The sequence below is a fragment of the Musca autumnalis genome, unplaced genomic scaffold, assembly GCF_047663935.1.
Source record: "Musca autumnalis isolate F117 unplaced genomic scaffold, ASM4766393v1 scaffold_3, whole genome shotgun sequence".
Lineage (NCBI taxonomy): Eukaryota > Metazoa > Arthropoda > Insecta > Diptera > Muscidae > Musca > Musca autumnalis.
The window spans coordinates 157,652,774-157,676,091 of NW_027411866.1; the positions used below are offsets into that span (position 1 = coordinate 157,652,774).

At 37.4% G+C, this 23,318-nt stretch overlaps 1 protein-coding gene across 1 annotated transcript in view; it reads right to left on the reverse strand.

Moving 5' to 3' along the window:
• Positions 1-1,291: 1,291 nt before the first annotated feature.
• The window catches only part of LOC141398348 (uncharacterized), a 152,626-nt gene continuing 130,599 nt past the window's right edge, over positions 1,292-23,318 (reverse strand). The window contains exons 4-5 of the mRNA XM_073975637.1: positions 8,179-9,277; positions 1,292-2,680 (exon numbers count right to left, since the gene is read on the reverse strand). Coding sequence (XP_073831738.1) covers positions 1,614-2,680; positions 8,179-9,277 — 2,166 coding nt within the window. The 3' untranslated portion in view covers positions 1,292-1,613. The remainder of the gene's footprint in view (positions 2,681-8,178; positions 9,278-23,318) is intronic.

Sequence of the window (23,318 nt, forward strand, 5' to 3'; positions counted from 1 at the left end):
ACAGATAGAAGACCTCTTAAGGTCTTCTTTAGATCTTCTATGAACAGAAGACCTCTTAAGGTCTTTTATATTCAGAAGACCTCTTGGGGTCTTCTTTATACAGAAGACCTCTTGATTTCTCCTAAAGACAGAAGACCTCTTGAGGTCTCCTATAGACAGAATACCTCTTGAGGTCTCTTATAGACAGAAGGCCTCTTGAGACTTCTTATCGTCTTCTACAAACAGAAGACCTTTTGAGGTCTTCTTTAGATCTTCTATGGACAGAAGACCTCTTGAGGTCTTCTATAGGCAGCAGATCTCTTGAGGTCTTCTATATGCAGAAGACCTCTTGGGGTCTTCTTTATACAGAAGAACTCTTGAGGTCTTCTATAGACAAAAGACCTCTTGAGGTATCCTATAGGCAGAAGACCTCTTGAGGTCTTTATACAGAAGACATCTTGATTTCTCCTATAGACAGAAGACCTCTTGAGGTCTCCTATAGACAGAAGACCTCTTGAGGTCTCCTATAGACAGAAGGCCTCTTGAGGTCTTCTATAGACAGAAGACCTCTTGAGACTTCTTATCGTCTTCTACAAACAGAAGACCTTTTGAGGTCTTCTTTAGATCTTCTATGGAGAGAAGACCTCTTGAGGTCTTCTATAGGCAGCAGATCTCTTGAGGTCTTCTATATGCAGAAGACCTCTTTGGGTCTTCTTTATACAGAAGACTTTCTTCTATAGGCAGAAGACCTCTTGAAGTCTTCTATAGGCAGAATACCTCCTTAAGTCTTCTATAGGCAGAAGACTCTTGAGGTGTCCTATAGACAGAAGACCTCTTAAGGTCTTCAATATACAGAGGTCTTCTACAGACAGAAAGCCTCTTTAGATCTTCTATAGACTGAAGACCTCTTGAGGTCTCCTATAGACAGAATACCTTTTGAGGTCTTCTATAGACAGAATACCTCGCGAGGTCTTCTATAGACAAAATACTTCTTGCGGTCTACTAGAGACGGAAGACTTCTTGAGGTCCTCTATAGACAGAAGACCTCTTCTCGTTCTCTATATGCTTACAGAAGGCCTCCTAAAGTCAAGAAGCGTAAACAATACTCTATATCGAAATATAACCTTCTTCTTCATTGTGCAACACAAAATAAAACTACGTTGTTCGCCTATAGTAAAAAGAGAATAGCTATTTAAAAAAAATATGTTTGTATACTTACATTCTTTTGAAAATATTTTCCATCCTTTTGTGCGGGTACATTAGAGATGACGTTCAAAAGGCTGCACACCACTACTACTACTTCTGCTACTACTACTTCTGCTAAAGCTGGCTGGTTTGATACTGGGAAGTCATGACTTTTACAATGTGGGATAAACAAAAGAAGCTGCTAAAACACAATGATGCCAAAGCTCCAAAACGGTTCAGTTGAAAATGAATGGGAAACTTAATAATACTAAGTAATTATCAAGCACATAAAACCGTTATGCACTTTCATGTTGCTCTTGCTGCTGTTACCATTAGTTGTGAAGGTGAGAAGAGGAGGGCAAACAAAAATAGTCACACCAAAATGAATGGAATGAATTGCTGACGATATGCTCCTCTTATTTTACTGTTGATTTTACTCTGGCCGTCTCTTAGGGGTATTTTACTATGGTCCGACTACCATCTGTGACCTGTGCCTTTGCTGTGGCCGAAGAAGATGGAGCTTTAGCTGATGTTCTTATTGCTGCTGCAGGTGATGCCACTGCTTTGTTTACTATGGCACTGACTGATGTGGGTGGATGGTAGAGGTGAGAGCTATACTGTAGACCACCGGCATGATTATAAAATGGCAGTGTGCTACCTACGGGTCCAATTTCCGGTGTTGTTTGATACGTAGGACCATGACCGTGTCCATGAGCAAATGGCTGAAGCAAGACATTGGTGAATGATGTCACTTTACTTGGAATTCCCAATGGGCTAAAGGCAGGTTGCAGAGCATTTGGTGGCAATGGATGGTAGAATGGAGTCACTACGGCAGCTGGTGGTGGTGGAGCAATATGTAGAGTCGACCCCAAAGGTGGTGGTGCCAAATGCGTGTATGGTACTGGCGTGGGCCCTTGTATGGTTGTCGGCTGTGAATATGCTAAGTTATTTAAATTGTCTACAATTGTTGTTTGCTGGGGTACGTTGGGTGATGATGCTGGGGATGAAGGTTGGGGTGGAGGTGGTTGTGGTGCTGCTTGCAATTGAAAACGATGGGGTTGTGCGTGTGGGTGAGGTTGGGGGTTAGAGTTCAAATGGGAAGGATTAATGTGCACATGCTGAAGTTGCAATTGTGGTTGTTGGTATTTAAGATGGTGCTTTGCTGGTAGCTGAGGTTGCTCATATTGCAGCAGATACTGCGGATTGTAGTGAACAACAGGCTGATACGTTTGCTGGGGTACAAGTGCAGGTGCTGCAGGCGGTGGTGGTGGTGCCAAAGTTTTTTGGGCCAACTCTTGTGGTACCACTTGTGCGGATTCATGTTGACCATTTGAGTGCGGGTGATGTGGATGGCTATACGCTGCTTCATCCTGTTGTTTACCCACCACATTCAATTGTTGTTGCTGCTGCAATTGCTCCGGCTGTAAGTGTTGCACCTGATATTGTACAGCTGGGGGCGCCTGCTGATGTTGTTCGTATTGTTGCGTTGCTTGTTGTTGTTCCTGAGGTTGATATGCTTTAATTGCAGGTGATGTGTAAAGAAAGGAAATGAAGAAAAGGGGTGCGTTAATTGATTTTTTTTGCTATGAATTGTGAAAATTTATATGAACGATTTATAGTCTAACTTAGTGATGTAAATTTAAGTAGATTTATTTAGTATAATTCTAAAACAAATTTGGTTTATTGAATCCTCAAGAAATGTGTTGTTGCTCATAAGATACGTTTGCATGTTGCGGAGTTGTGATATGTTTCTGGAGAATATTTATTTCTATACGATTCTATTATCTATCTATCTATCTATCTATCTATCTATCTATCTATCTATCTATCTATCTATCTATCTATCTATCTATCTATCTATCTATCTATCTATCTATCTATCTATCTATCTATCTATCTATCTATCTATCTATCTATCTATCTATCTATCTATCTATCTATCTATCTATCTATCTATCTATCTATCTATCTATCTATCTATCTATCTATCTATCTATCTATCTATCTATCTATCTATCTATCTATCTATCTATCTATCTATCTATCTATCTATCTATCTATCTATCTATCTATCTATCTATCTATCTATCTATCTATCTATCTATCTATCTATTTATCTATTTATCTATCTATCTATCTATCTATCTATCTATCTATCTATCTATCTATCTATCTATCTATCTATCTATCTATCTATCTATATATTTATCTATTAGCAGACAAGCAAGTATACCCGCAGGACAGACATAATCAAATTTTCAAATTCGTAATGTTAGCGAGATTTACTGAGTATATCAGCCATTTAAACTACGCCGCTGGTGCTCGGATTCGGCAATAAAAATTAGGTCCCATATCTTTGAGCAAACATGAATCGGGGTGCACTCATTAATAGGAGAAAAGTCTCCCTTGCCAACTTCGGGGATGTTTCTTTGGAACATAGGGTCTTAATACAAAAATTTTTTCCTATAAGACGAACTGAAATTAGATTTCCAAACCCAGACAGTATGCCTCTTGAGGTCTTCTATAGAAAAAGACCTCATGAAGTTTTCTTAAGGCAGATGACTTTTGTGAGGTCTTGAGGTCTTTTAGAGACAGAATATCTATTATGGTCTCCTATAGACAGAAGGTCGGTTGAGGTATTCTATACACAAAAGATCTGTTGAGGTCTTCTAAAGACAGAAGGTCTGTTGATTTCATCTATATACCGAAGGCCTGTTGAGGTCTTCTATAGACGTAAGGTCTTTTGAGGTATTTTATTAACTGAAGATCTGTACTACTGGCAAAATACTTCTTGATGTCTTCTTTAGAAGATATATAGAAGACCTCTAGAAGTCTTCTGCCTTTAGAAGACCTTAAGAGGTCTTCTGTCTATAGAAGACCCCAAGAGGTCTTCTCTCTATATAAAACGTCAAGAGGTCTTCTCTCTATAGAAGATGCCTTCTGTCTATAGAAGACCTCAAGAGGCCTTCTGTCTATGGAAGACCTCAACAGATCTTCAGTCTATAGAAGATCTCAGGAGATTCTCAGTCTCAGAAGACTTCAAGAGATCTTCTGTCTGTAGAAGACTTCAAGAGGTCGTCTGTCTATAGAAGACCTCAAGAAGTATTCTCCCTATAGAAGACCTCAAGAGGTATTCTCTCTGTAGACCTCAAGAGGTCTTCTGTCTGTAGAAGACCACAAGAGATCTTCAGTCTATAGAAAATCTCAAGAGATACTTAGTCTATAGAAGATTTCAAGAGATCTTCAGTCTGTAGAAAACTTCAAGAGGTCTTATGCCTACAGGAGGCCCCAAAAGGTCTTCAGTCTATAGAAGACTTCAAGAGGTCTTCTGCCTATAGAAGACTTCAAGATGTATTCTGCCCATAGAGGACCTTAAGAGGTCTTCTGCCTGCATCAAGAGGTCTTTTGCCTGCATTAAGAGGTCTTCAGTCTATAGAAGACTTCTTGAGATCTTCTACAGACAGAAATCTTCGTTAGCTCTTCTATAAACAGTTTTGAGGTCTTCTATAGACAGAAAACGTCTTGAGGTCTTCTATCGATGAATGGTTGTGCCTTGATTAATATGACTGGTATTAGTTCGCTTTTAGAGGGTAAAAACCATCTGGTACAAGGAGCTTGGGCAATGACCGGAGAGGCTCCTACAAGAAAAGGCGGATATTCCCAGCGTTCACCAGACATCACTGTTGTGTGACGTGTCCTGGCAACATGCCTTTTTGCCATGACTAAGACCACCTCTCTATAATCTTCCCTTTTAACAGACCACCCGACTTCATAGCCTCTGGCCGCCCTATTTTTCTGAACCATTGAAAAGCTGATTGGCAAGAGTTAAGAGAATTTACCAATTACCGCTTCAGAGATTAGCCCATTTCATAAGATCCTCGAGTATCAACATCACAGCTGCAGTCGCTCACAACATACCTGCTGATCGAACACCCGAAATTAGACCAAACTTTCCACCAGAGTCGATGGGAATAGCAAATTAGGGTGACGACCCCAAGTGTTAGGGAACTTACTCTTGAAGTCGAGCATAAGCGGAAAAAACGGCTACACCACTTGAAATAATGAAACATTGGTACTGGGTTGAACTCTCTCAAATCCGAGTCCATAGAGCTTCTCAATGTCCTCGAACAGCTTGACATTGTTCATGGTATCAAAGTCCTTCGATAAGTCAAACGCCTCGAACAGCTTGGCATAGTTGATGGTATCAAAGTCCTTCGATAAGTAAAAGGCCTTTAATAGGTCGCCAGGGCTATTCGGCCGGTCGGATTGTTCTGGTTCTGGTTACCCGACTGATATGTGTAATACTGTTGTGGTACTGTGAATTTTCCGGAGTCCAGCCATGTTTGAAACGTTGGATAACCAACTAAGTGTGTGGACGCCAGTTGTTTGTGAAGTTCAGAAAAAACAAGTAAAAAAGTATCAGTCGGCTTTGCCGACAGATGAAGTGAATGTGAAGTGAAACTTTCACCTACGAAGAGATCGAATGTATTTAAGGTCTCATCAGAATTTTGTGGCCCTTTTTGGACATTTGAACTTGCCGACAAAAATGTGGATTAGGAATTAACTGCACTAAGACATGAATGTTGAACCTTTGTGGGGGAGGTACCCTTATGGAGGACCGATATGGACCGTTTTAGAAGTTAAACTAAATTTTGACAAAATATTAGGAGATCCAAAGTTTGGTAGCTCCATTCAAGTGATATCGTCCTAGCAGTTTAGTGACATTTTTGGGGAGAAGTACCGGAAGTTGTGGACCCGGTATTGCCCCATGAAACTAAGTTTGGATATAATATGACGAAGACCAAATGTTGGACCAAATCGGTTGAACAGTTCGAGAGTTATCGTGCTCTCCGACAGCCACACATAGGGTTTTTTTTCAACTTCGGGCTGTTATCCGAAGAAGTATGGACTTGCCCCTGAAAAAACTTTTACCGTTGTAATGGAGGTAGCGAATAAAAATCGCTTCAACAAAAATCAAAGCTATTCGAGAGCAGGTATTAAAGTGAAATTTTCCGAAATTTTGTGTGAAAAGTACCAGAAGGAGTGGACAAATATAGTCCATATTCGAAACTGATCTATATCTGGCAGATATATTAGGATGTGCTAAGTATGGATTACATCGATCACTCCCGTCATGAGTTATCGTGCGCACAATTTTTCCGAACATTTTTGATCTTCTGTGGGGGAGGTACCTGAAAAGGTGGACCGATATGGCTTATCTTCAAATTTAATCTATTTTTGGACAAAATATTACGAAGGCCAAAATATGGACCGAATCGGCAGATCCGCTCGAGAGTTATCTTGCGCTCCATTCAATGCACACGGTGTTATAGGGGCCTTTGGCATCTTTCAGGCTATTTTCTCAGGAAGTATGGACTTGCTCCAGATGAAACTTTTACCGTCGTATAGGGGGCAATGAACACAACTTGTTGCAAGAAAAATCAAAGCGATTCGAGAGCAGCTCCTAATCTGAACTTATCCGAAATTTTGTGTGGGAGGTACCCGAAGGAGTGGACCGATTGAGTCCACTTTGGAACCTCATCTAAGTTTAGTAGAAACTTCACGATGTGCAAAGTGTAAGTCAAATCGGTTACTTCCTTCAAGAGTTATGGTGCGCACAAATTTTCAGAACATTTTCGAACTTTTATGGGGGAGGTACCATCTTCGAACTTAAACTAAGTTTGGACAAAATATTACGAAAGTCAAATTTTGGATCGTAATATTTTGTCCAAAGTCAAATTTTGGATCGGGGACCACCGTGGTGCAATGGTTAGCACGTCCGCCTTGCACTCAGAAGGTCTGCGGTTCGAATCCCAGGCCAAGCAACATCAAATTTTCAACGGTGGCAAAATTCCCCCTCAGTAATGCCGGCGACATTTCCTGAGTATTTAAGCCATGAAAAACTTCTCTACAAGTGGTGTCGTAAGACACGCCGTTCGGACTCGGCAATAAAAAGTAGGTCCCATATCATTGAGCCAATATGAATCGGCGTGCACTCATTGATATGAGAGAAGTCTCCCTTGTCCCTTCAGGGATGTTGTGGGAACATATGTATGTATGTATGTAATTTTGGATCGAATCGGTTGATCCGTTCGAGAGTTATCGTGCTCTCCAGCCAGCCAGACACACAGACGGACGGACATTGCTCAATCGACTCCAAGCCATTATTTCGATGAGGCACATTTTGCCCGTATGAAAGTGTATATACCCTCGTTAGCATAAATGCTGAGGGTATAATAATTCCAAGACCCGTACAGTAAAACGGGGAGTTCCTCACGGCGTGTTTTGGTATAGCCACCATATAATGTATCTCCTGATTTTCGGTAATTTGAGGATTTGAGCTAAATTGTTTGACACAACTACCAGTAATTTAACATTTGAGGTTTCCAGTGGTACCAAATATCTCCACCAAAAATTGCCCACATAGGTCCATGTTTTAGAATACCTGTAATTTGACGTTTGAAGTTCCCAGTGGTCACAGCACCTCTCCACTAAAAATTGTTAACATAGGTCCATGATTTGGTATAGCCCCCATATAACGGTGCTTACCCTATTTCGGTATTTTGGGGATTTTAGCTACCTTTTGGTTCCCAGTAGTCAGACAACTACTCACTAATTTAGCATTTGTCTCTCTTTGTGTGCTGCTAAAATCTAAAATACCATGATTAATGTCCCCTTTGGTAGCTCCTAAATACTACGCTTCTATGCTTAAATTAAATCCAAACTTCTAATTGCAAATTGCTCAGCATTTACAAAAGACCCAAATCCGGGTGACTTCTAGTGGGCGGCATAGCGACATGGCGAAAAGAGAAAAGAAAACACAACACCTGATTGAAATGTATGACAGCAGCAACCAATCACTTGTGATCCAAGTAGTCACCAAAGAAGTGGATAAATGAACGAGATCTGTGGTTAAGAATTCAATTGAATCCTTTCCCAATTCAATCGCAGAACAGAACAAAAGAGTATCAGGGAATTGCAAACAAAGGAATTGAATAGCTTAAAGGTAATTACCATAAAGTGGTGGTGGCAGTGGTGGCGGTGCGACATGTGACACAGGAGGAGCTGGTTTCAATTGCTGTTGGGGCTGTTGTTGATGCTGTTGCTGCTGCGGCTGTTGGGGATAGTAGTAATATTGTGGCTGTTGTGATATTGGTTCCTGTTGATGATGTTGTTGAGTTGGTTGATGATGATAGACAACTTGTTGTTGTGGTGGTGGTGGTGCTGCTGCTGCTGCTACAGATGCCGGTGGAGGTGGCGAATGGGCTGATGCAGGAGATTGATAAACTTGAGTTGCTTGGGCTGCAGCCAGTAGCACACTGGCTGGCACCTGTATATATTGAGTAACATAGCCTGGAGTGGCGGAGGTTTGTGAGGGTTGCTGTTGATGCTGCCCTCCAGCGTTGATTTGCTGAACATCATTGATAGCTGTCGGTGAAAAGCGATGAACAGGACGATAAGTACCATGGTGATCACGAGCTAAAGGACCTGCTGCTACCGTGTAACCCGGTTGCAAAGAATAAGCATGTAATTGTGGAAACGACTGCTGTTGATGGCCATTGTTCTGTTGTGGCAAATGAGACTGCTGTTGTTGTTGCTGTTGCAATTGACGTAAATACGACATTGGTATGGCTATAATGTATTGCACTCGTTGAGGTCGCTGATGACCACGCTCAATCTGTTGCTGCAATTGTTGTTGCAAATATTGCAAAGGTAAACGTTCATAATTAAATGCAGGAGGAGCAGCAGCATTATGCTGATGAGGAACTGTCACATACTGAACATCCTTTTGTTGAATGCCATTATTATTATTTTTAGCAACGACCCGCACAATCTGTTTATGCTGTGTTGCTAATGATGGCTGTTGCTCTTGTGGCTGTTGATAGGCCACCGCCACTTGACTGTAGGGTCTCTGATAAGCTGCACTTGGGGCAGCTGTGGCATGACGATTTATTGTATCATCCTTTGTGGCTGTTGTTGTTAAGGCATCATGAGCTGTGAACTGTTGTTGTTGTTTCTGATGTTGCCGCTTTTGTTGTATGTTATTGCTGCCACCTCCATCATTAGCCGGAGTCGTTTTCGACGTCAGCTGGGTTTTATCGTAGAACGTTGCCTGCAAATAAATGAAAGTAATTATTGTAGACTTAATGGGTATTTTGCTGTTGTTGCTGTTTTTGCTTTTCTTCTTTTAATCATACATTTTCATTTATGTTATTGTTGTATCATATCATAATTTCCATTCTTGTGTTTCCACTTGGTATTCAATTTTATTGCTTTTGTTCGTATTCAACAACGACCCCTTCTCTGTTCTTAATGCCGCTCGGTACATTGATTTAAATATTCATATTTTTGTTGTTTTTAATTGTTAAAATTGCTTTTAAAATCTGTTATTCATTTTGAGTGTTAAGCGTTTTCGTTGAAGATGAAACAGTTAAGGATGCTCATATTTGTACGAAGAATAATTGAAAAGCAGAAAAACATAATTTTTCGTACCTGTTCATATCTGTTGTATGTGCTGTTTCTGTGAAATGTTATTATAGGATTTTTGCGAATTCTGGTAAACCACGAAAACAGTCAGGAAATTATTTCCCCGAAAAAGAAGATTTGCAAGGATATCCTTAATGATATTTTATAAATTGTTTGTAGGATTTTTTCTTTCCAGAAGAATGCAACATCTAAGAGAAACGCCGAGTGAGTTGGGTCGGACAGCATTAATTATGTATATCAATCACTATATAGAATACTGAATATATGAAAAACAAGTAAGAAAGCATCGGCATGTATGGGAGGTATCCGAAAGGGTGGTCGGATGTAGTCAGTATTAGGGCATAATTCGAGGCTGTAAGAATTAATACAATGTACAACCAAATCGGTTTCTCCCTTCGAGGGTTATCTTACATAATGCCCAAATTAGTTAGGCCATTATCTAAGGAAGTATGGACTTCTCCGGAAAAATTTGTACCGTCGTAAAAGGGCCTGAAGGACAACGGACTGAAAAAAGTTTCAAAACTATTAGATTTCATTTTTTCCGAATTCTGATCCCGATCTTTGCCTGAAAGTATATTACCATTCAGAAAGTTATGACCAATTGGGTTACTCCCTTCGAGTGTTATAGTGCGCAGCATTTTACAGAAAAACATGTAAGAACGGCGTTAAGTTCGGCCGGGCCGAACTTGTTATACCCTCCACCACGAGTTGTAATTAAGTAAAATCGAACAATTAATTTCCTTTCGTTTATGAAGAAAACTAAATACCAAATTTCAGCAATTTCGTCGATCTATACCGACAAATTCCTGCGGAAAGTTTTTAGACTCAAAGAAGACTAATTACCAAATTCTCGATATTTCTGCAAGGTAAAGTGAAAAAAAAAAGCAAAAAATACCAAAAATCTAGATGTGGGGCTATATAAAGGTGTGGACCTATAGTGACAAAATTAGAGGGGAAAGTTAAATACCTCCACCGAACACTAAATACTAAATATTGAGGCCACAACCTTCAAAATACCTTAAACCAGGAGGTACCGTTCTATGGGGTCTATATAAAGGGGCAGACCTACACCAACAACATTTTGGGGGAAAGTTGTATACCCACAATGAAGACTAAATACCAAATTTTAACAATTTCAGTGAAATATTGAGGCCACAACCTTCAAAATACCGAAAATCGGGTGGTACCGTTCTATGGGGGCTATATAAAGGCGTGGACCTATACCGACAAATTTCTTGGGGAAAGTTTAATACCCCCAGCAAAGACTAAATATCAAATTTCAGCCATTTGGGAGGAATATTGAGGCCACAATCTTCAAAATACCGAAAGTCGGGTGGTACCGTTCTATGGGGGCTATATAAAGGCGTGCACCTATACCGACAAATTTCATATGAAAAGTTTTATACCCCAAACGAAGGCTAAATACCTAATTTCAGCTATTTCGGTGGAATATTGAGACAACAACCTTCAAAATACCGAAAATCCGGGGGTACCGTTCTATTGGGGCTATCTATATGAAGACGTGGATCTATACCGACAAAGTTATGGGATAAAGTGTTATACCCCGAGCAAGGACTAAATACCACATTTCAGCCCTTTCTGAGGAATATTGAGGCCCCAACCTTCAAAATACCGAAAATCGGGAGGAACCGTTCTATGGGGGCTATATAAAGGCGTGGACCTATACCGACAAATTTCATATGAAAAGTTTAATAGCCCAAACGAAGACTAAGTACTTAATTTCAGCCACTTCTTTACCAAATTATAAGGCACTATCTTAAAAATTTCGAGCTGTATCTTAATTTAAACAGACGTACGGACGGACATGGTTATATCGACTTAGAATTTTACCCCGATCAAGAATAAATATACTTTATAGGGTATCCGATGAATATTTGGATGTATTACAAACGGAATGACACATTTAATTATGCCCTCCATATTATGGTGGAGGGCTTAGAAAAAAATTAACTTTTGTGTGGAAGAACCCGTAGGAGTAGACCGATATGGCCCATCTGCGAGCTTAAATTAAGTTTGACCAAAATCTTATGAAGTCCAAAAATTGCTTTAAATCGGCTGAGCCAGACAGACACCAAATTATCTGAATCGAATTTCGTCCAAAAATACCTGGGGTCTAAAACCATTATTTCGATGAGGCACATTTTTGGTCGTGTAAAAGTGTGTTGGTTAGCCTAAAGGGAGGGGTTAAAAAAAGGTAACTTTTGTAAACATGGAATACCAAGTGCAACTTTAAATTTAGACTAAAACGGTATATACACATTGATACGATCAAAAAGTATCCCATCGAAATAATGGTTTTAGACCACACATATGTATGTGATGACCAATGTTGTTCGTGGGCAAATCCATGCTACCTGACAAAATGGTCCAAACTAAAAGGGATGATCGGATTATATCGGATACCGTTACAAAAGTTTCAAATGGTCGGTTAAGTGCAATATAATTATAATGATAATTTTTTTCGTTGACAAGTCCATGCTTTCGTGACATAATGACGCAAAGTTCTACAAGTCCTACGGTGACAAATTTATAAAATTTAACTCAGGTTGTAGTCAGAAGGAGAGTATTAAGTACAAGAGCGCGAAGTTACATATATTAAGACAAATGGGCGGGTCGTCGGTCAATACTCAATACTTTCTCCAAAAGCGGCTCTTAAAATAAAGGACAAATAGGACATTGAAGGAAGCGAGTTAGAGGGTTGAAGTGCTCTACGAAAATAATCCTCATTCGATTTGACTACAGACACGTCATTTCAAAAATAAGCTAAAACAACTGTGAACAAAGGTATAACGCAAATTCCTGATGCCTTACAGGGTCTCTAGCAAAAACTTCATTATGCCATAACGCGGAAGTTCGACTCATAACGGATCTGGCCTTTGGGATTCCTCATATACTCTCCAAGGGCTTTCATCTCCAAAAGGAATTATCTCTGCCCCAAAATGTGTGTTGACTGTGTAATGAATCAAAAATCTTAACAAACACAAAACTGCATAAAAATTAATTCAATGAGTTGTTCTTCAGTACTCCAATTAAGTTTAGTCAATATACAGTTCAATTAATTTGATACTAATAGCTTTGTTCCTTTACTTTTTTTAATGGTCAAAGTGGTAAAAGGAAAAACTGACAAAATTGCTCTCTCACAACCAGTTTTACAAAAAAAGTAAAGGAACAAAAAAATGGTAGATCTGGTAACAATGTCAAAAAGAAACAAAAAATATATTTTCTTTTTTAATTAATTCTATTTCGAGTTGAGCTTATTAGACCTATTATATACATTGAAAAATTAGGAGTCTACCGAAATCCCACACATTCAACCATTACGCTACGTTTCACGGGTGGTTAAGCCGATCTTCAGGCGTATTAGGATGTTTTTGTGGCAGACGAAGGCAAAGCTTGGGAACTAGTATATATATATCGCACTTCATTAGATAAATGCATATGCGAAATAATGTCAGTTAATCGAAATTCCAAACTTTTCCTATAGTCCTACTTGGTAATCCCATTTTTCAATGTTCACAAATACTATGGTAAGTTTTATTCCTACGTCATTAGTATTGCTCTCCTATATCAGAAGATTTTCGATCATCAATTATTGTCTACTAAAGTTTTGACAAGTTGATTGTGGCTCAGAACGCTAAGACGCTGGCATCTTTCGATTAACTGACATAATTTCGCATATGCATTTATCTAATGAAGTGCGATATATATACTAGTTCCCAAGCTTTGCCTTCGTCTGCCACAAAAACAACATTCAAAACGCCTGAAGATCGGTTTTAACCACCCGTGAAACGTAGCCTAATATTTGAATGTGTGGGACTTCGGTAGACTCCTAATTTTTCAATGTATATAATAGGCCTAATAAGCTCAACTCGAAAGAGAATTAATTAAATATCACTATAAATGACCTTCGCCTTAATAAGGCAAAAATAAAATTTTCTTTTTTTATTTCACCGTTTTTAATTTTGTTTTGTCAGCGTTCGTTTTTATACCCTCCACCATAATTTGAAGGGTATAATTAACTTTGTCATTCCGTTTGTAACACATCGAAATATTCAACGGACACCCTATAAAGTATATCTACATATATTCTTGGTGAGGGCAAAATTCTAAGTCGATATAACCATGTCCGTCTGTCCGTCCATACGTCCGTCCGTCTGTTGAAATCAAGATACAGCTCGCATTTTTTAAGATAGATCTTTGTAATTTGGTGTAGAAGTTTATATTACACCTAGGATGCAAACGAGTTATATTGGTCCACGTTTTGATATAGCCCCCATAGAACGGTACCGATTTTCGGTATTTCGAAGGTTTTAACTTCCCCCCAGAATTTTGTCAGCACAGGTCCACGCCTTCATATAGACCCCATATAACGGTACCTCCCGATTTTCGGTATTTTGAAGGTTGTGGCCTCAATATTCCTCCGAAATAACTAAAATTTGGTATTAAGTCTAGGTTAGGAGACAAAACTTTCCACCTGAAATTTGTAGGTATAGGTCCACGCCTAGCCCCAATAGAAGTGTACCTCCCGATTTTCGGTAGTTTGAAGGTTGTGGCCTCAATATTCCTCCGCAATGGCTGAAATTTGGTATTTAGTCTGCGTTGGTGATATTAAACTTTCCCCCAGAAATTTGTCGGTACAGGCCCACGCTTTCATATAGCCTCCATATAACAGTACCTCCCGATTTCGGTATTTTAAAGGTTGTGCTCTCAATATTCCACCGATATGGCGGGAATTTTGTAAAACCAAATATTTAGACATCCAAATTTTGGACCATATCCGTAGCTACGTTTATGAAATATCGCGCTTACCATTTTAACGAATATTTTCGAACTTTTGTGGGAGAGGTAACAGAAGTAGTGGAACTATAAGCACCACCTTCGAATTTCATCTAATATTCGAAGAAATATTATGATATCCAAATTGTGGATGAAGACATAATTCAGTTCGAGCTCTCCAGCCACTACACAGGTGTTTTTACAACTATCGATATGTTTTACCAAGAAGTATGGACTTGCCCTTTTAAAAAACTTTTACTGTCGTAAATGAGGCAGTGAATGCAAGTTGCTTCAATAAAAATCAAAGTGATTCGAGAGCAGGTCTTAAAGTGAATTTATCCGAAATTTTGTGTGGGAGGTACCCGAAGGAGCGGACAAATGTAGTCCATATTCAAACCTGAACTATATCTGGTAGATATATTAGGATGTGTAAAGTATGGACCAAATCGGACACTCCCTTCAAGAGTTATTGTGCGCACAATTTTTCCGAACATTTTTGAACTTCTGTGGTGAAGCTACTTGAAGAAGTGGACCGATATGGCTTCTCTTCGAACTTAAACTAAGTTCGCAGAAAATATTACTAAGGCCACATTTTGGACCGAATGTGCAGACCAGTTCGAGAATTATCTTGTCATAATGTTTTTTAGCAACTTTCAGCCAATTTTCTCTGGAAGTATGGACTTCTCCCTGACGAAACTTGTACCGTCGTATAGGGGACAGTGAATACAAGTTATCACAACAAAAAGCAAAGTGATTCGAGAGCAGGCCCTAAACTGAACTTTTCCAAAACTTTGTGTGGGAAGTATCCGAAGAGTTATCGTGCGCTCCAGCCAGCCAGACAGACAGACGGACGGACATGGCTAAATCAAGTCCAAATTATGTCAAAAAATTATTTCGATAAGGCACATTTTGCTCGTATGGAAGTGGTATATACATATAGCATAAATGCTGAGGGTATAAAAAATGGTAAAATGGTAGCGTGTGGTAAAAAAAATTGCTTTCAGCTTTACCACTTTTTGGGGTTAAGGAACGCTTTGCAGGTTAAATATGGTAAGAAATGGTAACCTCAGATGAGTATTTTATTTCAATTACCTTTTGCACTGAATTCGCTTCGAAAACCAACATCTTAAATGTCCTCTTTTTTAAATGGTTTTATTTAGCTCATCCCGTTTGTTTTTTTATTTATTTATTATTTATTCTTGGGTCAAATTTAGTAATTCAAATTTCACCCTCTTCCTGTCAACCGATTAATCTGAAATTTTGTATACACTTTGGATTTTGGTGACAATACAATTATGTTTATTCATTATCATTATAAATTCAAGATGGCGGCCGCTACAAAATGGCGGATAACGTAGGTTTTATCAATCCCATCAATATGGGTATCAAATGAAAGGGCTCAACAAGCTCAAGAACAATATACTATAAAAAATTTAAATCCAAGATGGCGGCCGCTACAAAATGGCGGATAACGTAGGTTTTATCAATCCCATCAATATGGGTATCAAATGAAAGGGCTGAACAAGCAGAATACAATATACTATAAAAAATTGAAATCCAAGATGGCCCCCGCTACAAAATGGCGGATAACGTAGGTTTTATCAAACCCATCAATAAGGGTATCAAATGAAAGGGCTCAACAATCAGAATACAATATACTATAAAAAATTGAAATCCAAGATGGCGGCCGCTACAAAATGGCGGATAACGTAGGTTTTATCAATCCCATCAATATGGGTATCAAATGAAAGGGCTCAACAAGCAGAATACAATATACTATAAAAAAATTTAAATCCAAGATGGCGGATAACGTAGGTTTTATCAATCCCATCAATATGGGTATCAAATGAAAGGGCTCAACAAGCAGAACACAATATACTATAAAAAATTGAAATCCAAGATGGCGGATAACGTAGGTTTTATCAATCCCATCAATATGGGTATCAAATGAAAGGGCTCAACAAGCAGAATACAATATACTATAAAAAATTGAAATCCAAGATGGCCCCCGCTACAAAATGGCGGATAACGTAGGTTTTATCAAACCCATCAATAAGGGTATCAAATGAAAGGGCTCAACAATCAGAATACAATATACTATAAAAAATTGAAATCCAAGATGGCGGCCGCTACAAAATGGCGGATAACGTAGGTTTTATCAATCCCATCAATATGGGTATCAAATGAAAGGGCTCAACAAGCAGAATACAATATACTATAAAAAAATTTAAATCCAAGATGGCGGATAACGTAGGTTTTATCAATCCCATCAATATGGGTATCAAATGAAAGGGCTCAACAAGCACAACACAATATACTATAAAAAATTGAAATCCAAGATGGCGGATAACGTAGGTTTTATCAATCCCATCAATATGGGTATCAAATGAAAGGGCTCAACAAGCAGAATACAATATACTATAAAAAATTGAAATCCAAGATGGCCCCCGCTACAAAATGGCGGATAACGTAGGTTTTATCAAACCCATCAATAAGGGTATCAAATGAAAGGGCTCAACAATCAGAATACAATATACTATAAAAAATTGAAATCCAAGATGGCGGCCGCTACAAAATGGCGGATAACGTAGGTTTTATCAATCCCATCAATATGGGTATCAAATGAAAGGGCTCAACAAGCAGAATACAATATACTATAAAAAAATTTAAATCCAAGATGGCGGATAACGTAGGTTTTATCAATCCCATCAATATGGGTATCAAATGAAAGGGCTCAACAAGCAGAACACAATATACTATAAAAAATTGAAATCCAAGATGGCGGATAACGTAGGTTTTATCAATCCCATCAATATGGGTATCAAATGAAAGGGCTCAACAAGCAGAATACAATATACTATAAAAAATTGAAATCCAAGATGGCGGCCGCTACAAAATGGCGGATAACGTAGGTTTTATCAATCCCATCAATATAGGTATCAAATGAAAGGGCTCAACAAGCAGAATACAATATACTATAAAAAATTTAAATCCAAGATGGCGGCCGCTACAAAATGGCGGATAACGTAGGTTTTATCAATCCCATCAATATGGGTGTCAAATGAAAGTGCTCAACCAGTAGAATACAATGTACTATATAAAGTTAAAATCTAAGATGGCGGCCTCTACAAAATGGCGTATAACTTAGGTTTTATCAATCCCCTCAAAATGGGTATCAAATGAAAGGTCTCAACAAGTAGAATACAATTTACTATGCAAAATTGAAATCTAAGATGGCCGCCGCTACCAAATGGCTGATAACAATTTTTTATCAATCCCACCAATATGGGTATCAAATAAACGGGCTTGACAAAAGAATACAGTGCACTATACAGTACATCTTATACACCCGAAATCCATACAGTTTCCAGCTAAGTACAATTACGGGACGGCTGAAAGAAGAATGTTGCCTTTAACACTATCATGGGCTTCTACTATACATAAAATGCAGGGCTGCACTGTGGATCACGCAGTCGTATACTTAGGTGCGAAACTGTTTGAAGAAGGTCAAGCCTACGTGGCTCTTAGTAGAGTAAGATCTTTGCAGGGACTACGTATAGAGGAGTTGGACTGCAATATACTAACGGGCAAGAAACCTTGCAATAATGAAGCACTAAACGAATTAAACAGAATGCGAAATAAAAACTAAAAACTTAAAAATAAAAATAGGTAAAAAAACTTTTTAAGTTAAACGGTTTTATGTTAAACATACATTGCAATGTTTAAGATAAATGTACTAAAAACTAAAAAATAATAAAATAGATACAGTCGTGGGAATTAAAAACATATGCATAGACTAGACTAAAATAAAACCGTGGGGCACGTCAATTGTCTACAAATTATCGACTTAATGTGCGATAGAAGAATCGTTTAATTCGTCGTTATGCAGTTGGCCCGCAGACGGTGAGGAAATTACTTACTATTTCTTGCTCATGGAAATTCCAATAGTTATACTCTCCATGTAAATAAAAGAGATGTTTCAACTAGTTTATCGTTGGACATTCACACTGCTGCCTGGCGAGGAAGCGTTTCACTGCTCGTAGTTTGTCTTTAATCGACAAAGTACTACTCGCTCACCACTATGAAACCCTAAAACTCGCTTATAATCGAGCTTGCTAGCTTGTTTTCACATTCTAGCCCTACCTATCACACGTCCATCGTTGTCGGTTGAACAACTGCCTAATTATAGTGTAACATTACAAAACAAACATTTTAATCAACGATTGTAGACAATTGACGTGCCCCACGGTTTTATTTTAGTCTAGTCTATGCATATGTTTATAATTCCCACGACTGTATCTATTTTATTATTTTTTAGTTTTTAGTACATTTATCTTAAACATTGCAATGTATGTTTAACATAAAACCGTTTAACTTAAAAAGTTTTTTTACCTATTTTTATTGATGGTGTTCTTAAAAAGTACGGTAAGAAGTAATCCATAACCATTTTATTTTAGAGGAATATAACCTCTTAGGAGTAGATATGAACACATTTGGTACCAAAAAGTAGACTTTTTAATTGTTCCACAAACATCCCAGACGGGACAAGGGAGACTTCTCTCATATCAATGAGTGCACGCCGATTCATATTTGCTCAATGATATGGGACCTACTGTTTATCGCCGAGTCCGAACGACGTGCCTTACGACACCACTTGTAGAGAAGTTTTACATGACTGAAATACTCAGGAAAGGTCGCCAACATTACTGAGAGGTATGTTGCCACCGTTGAAAATTTGATGTTGCCTGAGCGGGGAATCGAACCCACGACCTTCAGCGTGCAAGGCGGGTGTGCATACCATTGCACCACGGTGGCACCTAAAAAGTAGAATTTCATTTTTTTCACTTTTTTAATTTAGGCCAAGGGCTGCGACTACTGTGCAACGAGCCGACAATAATAAGCCGATTACCATCGAACCGACTTCAATTGTTTTAATATTGTTAATGATTTGTGATATTTGCTTATAAAAATCTTTACACGATATATGTAGGTCAAAATATTTTAGCCATAATATTAAAATCAATTTCATCAGAAGAAATTGTGCAATTTTTCTCCCCAGTTTCTCTATGGAAAATCTCATAATTAATGGTAAACATGTTGCGGGAAAAAGTCATAAATCATTCTAAAATTGTTTTTGGTTTATTTTCTTAGAATAACTTCCTCAACACTTTCCTTACTGTTGTCCTAAACAATATTCTAAGATATTTTTCTTTTCATGGGGAAGGAGGAGGTCTGTTTTACAAAACTTTATTATTACTTATTTTGACATTTTCATGACAACATGTCTTTACGGAGGTGATGGTGGTGGTTGTTGTTCTCTACATCTTCTTTTTTTCTTGTTCGCTGATGGTGATTTCTGATATGTGTGTATATGCAATAAAAGTTTGTGTTTTACGATTTTTAGCTTTAGAGCGAGTTCTATCTTTCCCCCCAATTGTTATATTACACAAATATTTTACATTTTTGGCTTTTAAGATTTTTCATGTCAAAGCTTTATGTGTGGCTTTTGTCTTGAACTTTACTCGGACGTAACACACATAAATATGTATTTTTCTATGAAAATTTAATAAGTCTATGTTGTGCCATAAATTCATGGAATGTATCTTTTCTTTATACGTTTATGTACATCAAGACAATTTTGGATAGCCTTTCGTCGTTGTAAAGTAAGAAAACGACAACAAAACCTGATTGTAATATTTTTTAGCTTTCTTGAAAATCTGTATAAATTACCCCCAAAAATGTCTTCATTGCTCAATTCACAGGGCTTTTAAGGAAACAGAAAAAAACAAAAATAAAAACTCTGGCTAGTACGTAGGCCGAGCCATAATAGACCATAAAATAAACACAAATATTTGCAATACAGAAAATGGGGTTTTCCATAAAAAATGTCACTTTATTGCTGTGATGAAAATGTTTTGTGTTTATAAAATTAAGTACTCACAAAGGAACAAAAATTATTATTGTTTTCTTTTGTTTATACTTCGCTGGGGGTAAATTTGCATAGCCGTCAAAATTGTATTAACATTAAATGTGGAAAATTGTGCACTGTGTGGATCGTAGAGAAGAAAATTATAAAACTGATTGACATGTTAATTTATTTCTTTATTGTTGTTTTTCGTGCTCAAAAAAGGTAAGGCCGAGATAACAAAACATTTTTATTAAAATTATTTAAGCTGTACCCTCAAAATAAAAGATGGGAAATTTGTATAGAAATTTGTATAGAATATCTTGGTCTGGCCAGAAACCCAATTTTTTATCACCGATTTCTAAACCATACATATGGATGAATTCCGATAGTAAACATATTAAAACTAAGAAAACCAAAAGATTAGGTCAAAATATAGGAAGGTGTGGAAGTGTCGTGCCCCTAAAGATGAAAATACGTAATAATAATAATAATAATTGTTCCACAAACATCCCAGATGGGACAAGGGAGACAAGGGATGAACTTTTTAATTTTTCTCAGAAACTATATTTTAGGCAAACTTAAATTGGTTTTGATATCCAATTGTATGTTTTCAAATTTTTTTGTAATATTTCGTAGTTTTAAGGTTCACACATGGGAGCGTATTATTCATATAATTTAGAAAAATTAAAATAAGAACAAAACCACGGGAGCGATAGTTAAAAATATGTATAAAATACTACAAAAAACCAAAAAGTTAACACACAAAAAATTTGCATAAAGCTAGGTACACATTGTCAGTTTTGAATGACGACTTTTTTGCAATTATCGATAACTGTCCAACCGTCCAGCAACCACAAAATATTTTGTGGTTGCTTGAAGAATGACAAAAATGAACGGCCACACTAGCAAGCAACAACAAAGCTGTCATTCAAAACTGACAATGTGTACCCAGCTTTACTCATACATTTTTTAAACGATTTTTCAAATTTTCGACAGTTCTTTTGTAATAGTTTAGTATCTTCTAAGCCGCTTAAAGCCAATGGAAAAATTATTTGTGAGGCAATTAAAAAGTTGTTTGAAATGTATTATTCTCTTCCAAAGAAAACAAATAAAAACGCAAAGTTCGATCATGCCATAGTTTCTATGGAAACTTTCCATGAAATATTCTGAACTAAACTATAATAAATATATTTCTTTCAGTTACGAAAGTGCCTATATCCATAAATTGTGATTGGGAAGTCCTCTGGCAACTGAGAACACTAAATGCCTAATTACAGCCCATATAGAACGAAACCATACAACCTTCTAAATATCTGAAATCGGATGGTACCGTAATATGGGAGATATTCCAAAACGTAGACCTATGTAGACAATTTTTAGGGTAGAATATTTCTGGCCACTGGGAACTCGAAATGCCAAATTATCGCTAATTTAGCCAGAAAATATCGACAAAAGATTCAAAATACCTAAAGTCTGGCGATAGCGTTATATGGGGCTATTCCAAATCGTAGACCTGTGTTCATAATTTTCGGTGGAGACCGTACCGTAATATGGGGCTATACCAAATCATTGACATATGGTAAATTTCAAAATTTCTTTTGCAATTCCATTGGAAGAAATGTTAAACAATTTTTTGTGAACACATCCGCAATTTTTGGAACATAGATTAAGAAAAAAGTCGTGGTTTCTAATCTGTTCGCGTTCACAAAATTGGATGCTGCGCCCCAAAGTTATGGGGGGTTTTATTCCCTTATAAAGAACAAATATTTAAAAATTCCATATTTGCTGTAATAAGAAAATGTATATATAAAGCATTAACAGTATTTAATATCTATCCGTAGATGCCTAAATATTTACTAAATGTATTTTTATTTTCGCGGAAAATCAAGAAATACTGAAAAAATCTTGGAGTAAATTTAATTTATTCTAATGTATAGTCCAAATAAAACTCGAAAAAAATAAATTAAAAATACGTACAGATTCTAGACAACGCGCAGAAAAATATGAGACTAAAATTTTAACGATAGGATTTATAACTGCAATATTACAGCAAAAACAAAAGACGAAAACTTATTGTTTGAATATTATTTCAAAAATATATTTTTTTGTTTAATACGAAAAATAGAAAAAAACATTTTTGGGAGTTATTCTACTATTTCGCTAAATTCCGATGCAAGGACTGACGGACTTCGCTGAAACTTCTTCAGGGAAAATGCGATGACAAACCCGAAAGTGTATTTGCTTATTTTGATAAACAATAGGATTATGAAATAGAAAGTAATATTGAAATTACAACCAAAGAACAAACATAAAAGTTAAAAAATGTATAATTCGCGAATTCGTTAAAATCAGTTAAGGCGCATGCGCTTTTCAGATACAGCGAGTGCATCTCTATCAATATGTAGCGATTTTTCCACTTTTCATTCAGTGGCCAAAGTGTGCCGTCAGCTGCATCTTACTGTTCAAAAAACCTTAATGTGGGTAAAAATTGCGCGATGTACATAAGATTATAAGGCGCATCCGATTTCAGTGACCGCCTATAAAAAATACGTCATTATAACAAATTTTAAACAAATTCGTCAAGAACCGCGGATGTGCTACCAAATTCTATTTTATACGAAATACGAATATTACTCCAGAATCTCGGTAATTTATGCCACACGGTTTTGGAAAATAATATAATCGGGTATAAAGGATTACATTTATGTAAAAATAACCAAAGAAAATCGAGGTTCAGTTCGCGGGATCTTCAAAATATAATTGTGCAGAATTTCCTACTTTCAAGGCATCTATAACCGCCGTTTTAGTGGATGGATTTGAAAGCGGAAGGGTTCATTAGATCCGGCGCGTAAAAAAAAAAACTAAAATCACGCGGGGTTCAAGGGTACCTGAGTCACAGTTGTAAATTTTTGAAGCCAAAAAATAGGTTTTTAAAGAAAATTTACGCACCAAAATTTCGAGT